At 37.6% G+C, this 4,027-nt stretch overlaps 1 protein-coding gene across 1 annotated transcript in view; it reads left to right on the plus strand.

Annotated features, from left to right (window-relative positions):
- Positions 1-936: 936 nt before the first annotated feature.
- LOC103728029 (centromere-associated protein E-like) overlaps positions 937-4,027 on the plus strand; it is a 19,756-nt gene continuing 16,665 nt past the window's right edge. Inside the window, exon 1 of the mRNA XM_008826153.2 lies at positions 937-1,195. Coding sequence (XP_008824375.1) covers positions 1,085-1,195 — 111 coding nt within the window. The 5' untranslated portion in view covers positions 937-1,084. The remainder of the gene's footprint in view (positions 1,196-4,027) is intronic.

The following is a 4,027-nucleotide window of genomic DNA, read 5'->3' on the forward strand; positions in this document are numbered from 1 at the left end:
TAACAGATTAAAATGTAGAATTTTTGGTATTCATTAACCTCAAATCATCATCATTTGGTCTAACAATCTGTGAAGAATTACTACTACCTACATATGATAATCTTTTTAGTCTCAAGAGATAGTTCAGCAGTTAAAAGCACTGGCTGCTCTTGCAGAGGACCAGGGTTCGAGTCTCAGCACCCACATGATGGCTAACAACTGACCGTAACTCAAGTTCCAGGGGATCCAATACCCTCTTCTGACCTCCTTGGGTATTGCATGACACAGGTGCACTTAAACACGTGCAGACAATACAGTCATACACATAAGATAAAAATAATACAGTTCTCAAATACAAAGAAGACCTTCAAGAAACTCATGTAGATGGAAGATAATATATAAACACAAGAAGTAGATGGAGATGTGTTCAAGCATCACTTTCAAATAAAACCTGGTTTTAGTCACAGAATGTATGCAAATATATTTGTTTACTGAGACCAAAAACAGTGTATCTATCTATTTGTCTATCTATCATCTGACTGTCTGTCTATCATCTATTTATCATCTATCTATCATCTATCTACCTGTCATCTATCATCTATCATCTCTCTTTCTATCTACTTTGTATATCTATTCTTCTTTGTATTCAAGGACACCCAACATTTACTGATTTGATAGTTCCTCACAATATACAAATAAATTAATGCTTAATATAAAGATAACAAAGAGGGGTGCTGGAGAGAGATGGCTCAGTGGTTAAGAGCACTGACTGCTCTTGCAGAGGACCTGAATTCAGTTCCCAGTACCCAGTAACCAACAATCATCTGTAACTCCATTTTCACGGGGTCAAACACCCTCTTCTGGCCTCCATGGGCATTGCATGACACTAGTGCATTTATATACATGAAGGCAAAACAGTCATAAGCATAAAATAAAATAATTCAATAAGCAAAATTGTTAATGGAAAAAAAGTAATAATAAAATTAAAAAATAAAAGATAGACTTAATGGATATGTGCTTCCTCTAACAGAAAATTCAAGAGCTGGAAACTTCCCTACAAGAAGCTAAAGAAAATGCTACATATAAGGAAGACAAGATCGTCAAGATGCAGAAAGAACTAGATGTGAGTAAGGACGTGATAGCAGAACTTCAGACCAAAGTTAGGGAGTCAAACACATCCCTTGAAAAAGCAAAAGAATCAGTCCAGGTACTTCAGGTAAGTTAAGCCCATTCCAGAAACGATTTGGTGGTCTGTTCTCCCTTCTTATTGCAGCTTCTTACCACCTATGTGTATATCCATTTTTCAAGCTCAAAAAAAAATTAAGTAAAGAGACAAGAATACAACAGTGTATTTACATGTAAAATACTATTTTTATGCTGGAATACAGAATTTCGAGACAGAGGGAGTAAGCAACACATTTTGTCAATACTCAGTTTAAACTGTCTGTCACAGGTGTCTAGGGGTGCTGCAAACCAGAAGGAACCCTTGACAACATAATGGGATGTGGTTGGTTTGCCATCCTTGAAGAAAGAAGTCACAAGAGAGGGTAGCCATAAATCTCTTCCTAGTTTGATTTTTATTTTTATTTAATTAAATTAATTATTTTTGGTCTTTTTGTGACAGGGTCGCCCTGTAGCCCCAGCTGGCCTGGCATTCTTGCTATGTAGATCAGGCTGGCTTCAAACTCACAGAGACCCACCTGCCTCTGCTTCCCTAGTGCTGGGATTAAAGGTGTGAGCCACCACACCAGGTGATTTTTAATAATCATTTCTCTGGATCATATTTTAAACTTTGCAGTACTCGAAAGAGTTTATTTCAAAATTTATTCTCAATGATATTATTACCCTCTGCATATAGCTATTTAATATAGCAAAGCATTTATTAACTGAGAACAAAAGTAGTTTGAACAAATTAAACATTCACAATTGTGTTAAAATCTTGATAAATTTCTTCTTGTAACATTACAAACTGTCAATCAGTGAATTTGCTTGAAATTTGAACTGTATTAGACCTTTATAAACATTCTATAGTTTTTTTTAAAGATCATCTTTTTAAAAATTTCATTTTGGGGGGCTGGAAAGATGGCTCAGCAGTTAAGAGCATGGACTGCTCTTGCAGAGGACCCAGGTTCAATTCCCAGCACCCACATGGCAGCTAACAACTGTCCGTAACTCCAGTTCCAGGGGATCAGACACCCTCTTCTGACCTCGCGGGCACTGCACGACACGGTGCACTTACATACGTGCAGGCAATACACTCATACACATAAAATAATAAATTTTTTAAATTTAATTTATTTACTTGTTTTTATACTATGTGTCGGCTGCCTGCATGTGTGTAAGAGCACCCATTTGTGCAATGCCTGTGGAGGCCAGAAGAGGGTGTCGGATCCCCTGGGACTGGAGTTACAGATGCTTGTTAGCTGCTACATGGTGCTGGGAATTGAACTAGGTCTTCCGCAAGAGCAGCCAGTGCTCTTAACGGCTAAGCCATCTCTCCAGCCCTTCAAAGATCATATTTTAGTAACCAAAACAATCTGCATGACATGAAGGTGGAAGTGAAGCTCTCCGGGAACAAAGGAGACTGCTTAGGGGATTACCCTCAAAGTACTATATATATATATATAATTTTTTTAATTGAAAATTTTAAAAATACTTGAACTTTAACAACAGAAAAAATGAGAACATGTAAAAAGAATGAGAAAAGTATGAAAAGCAAAGTGGGAGAAAACTGGGATTTAAAAGAAGAGTCATAGCCCGGCGTGATGCCTTTGATCCCAGCACTCAGGAGGCAGAGGCAGGCAGATCTCTGTGAGTTCAAGGCCAGCCTGGTCTACAAAGTGAGTTTCAGGACAACCGGGGCTATAGGGAGACTCTGTCTCAAAAAGACCCCTACTGCACACAACACAAAACAACAACAAAACACACACACACACACACACACACACACACACACGAGTCATGCTGTTTCATAGGTGAGAACCTAAACACAGCCGTGGAGACGAGATGTTCCCATTTAATTTCTATATTCAATATAATTCAAATCAGAAACTCAAAGAACTATCTTTTTCTGGTAGAGAAAGAATAGTTAATAGAATCTATCTAAACTACAGCTGCTAAACAATTCTTACTATATTTTCAGTTTTTTAGGTCATTAATAGCACTTGAAGCTGTCAGTCTCTCTACAAGCACATCTTTGCCCACACGTGTCGTGTCCAATATGCAGACTTCTCATTCTAATTCATTTCTAAGTAAGGTTTTTTTCAGTTTTGACTTCTCTGAGACTTAGATAGTATGTTATATGACTAATTTCTTTCATTTACACCATAGTAAAAAAAAAAACAACCTATGTAATTTATACACTTTTAGCATATATTGAAAATTTGGGTTTTTTTTTTTTTTTTAGCTTTGTTTAGATTTTTAAAGCAATATATAGGCAACACTGGGACGGAACAGAGAGCTCAGTGCAGACACACTCAATGAAGCCATGTGATCTCTGACAAGAAGACAAAGGAAAAAGGATAATCCCATCAACTATGGATGCTAGACACTAGACACCCACAAGCCATAAGCCAGCGGTGATGGTACACACATGCAGTCCCAGTTACTTAGGAGACTGAGGTGGGAGAGCAGCCTGCTTTCACAAGCTCAGGACTTGCCTGGCCAACATAGCAAGTACTCATCTTAAAAGACAAAACAGGCAACCATGCACAGTGTCACACTCCTTGATTCCAGCACTCAGGAAGCAAAGGTAGGCAAATATCTGTGAGATCGAGGCCAGCCTGGTCTACATAGCGAGGTCCAGGCCAACTAGGACTGCAGAGAGACCCTGTCTCAAAAACAAACAAAACAAAACAACCCAAAATAAATCATAAACATGAAAGTAAAACAATAATGAAGATAAATAGGAAAAAACCCAAGTACACTTTGGTTTGCCAATGACTTTTAAGATATACAAAACTCAAAGTACAATCCATAAAATTAAAAGTAAATAAACTGTATTTTATTACTATTCAGAACTTTTGCTCTCAAAGGAGTAAAAGGACAA

Source organism: Nannospalax galili, unplaced genomic scaffold (assembly GCF_000622305.1).
Source record: "Nannospalax galili isolate Female #2095 unplaced genomic scaffold, S.galili_v1.0 scaffold189, whole genome shotgun sequence".
Classification (NCBI taxonomy): domain Eukaryota; kingdom Metazoa; phylum Chordata; class Mammalia; order Rodentia; family Spalacidae; genus Nannospalax; species Nannospalax galili.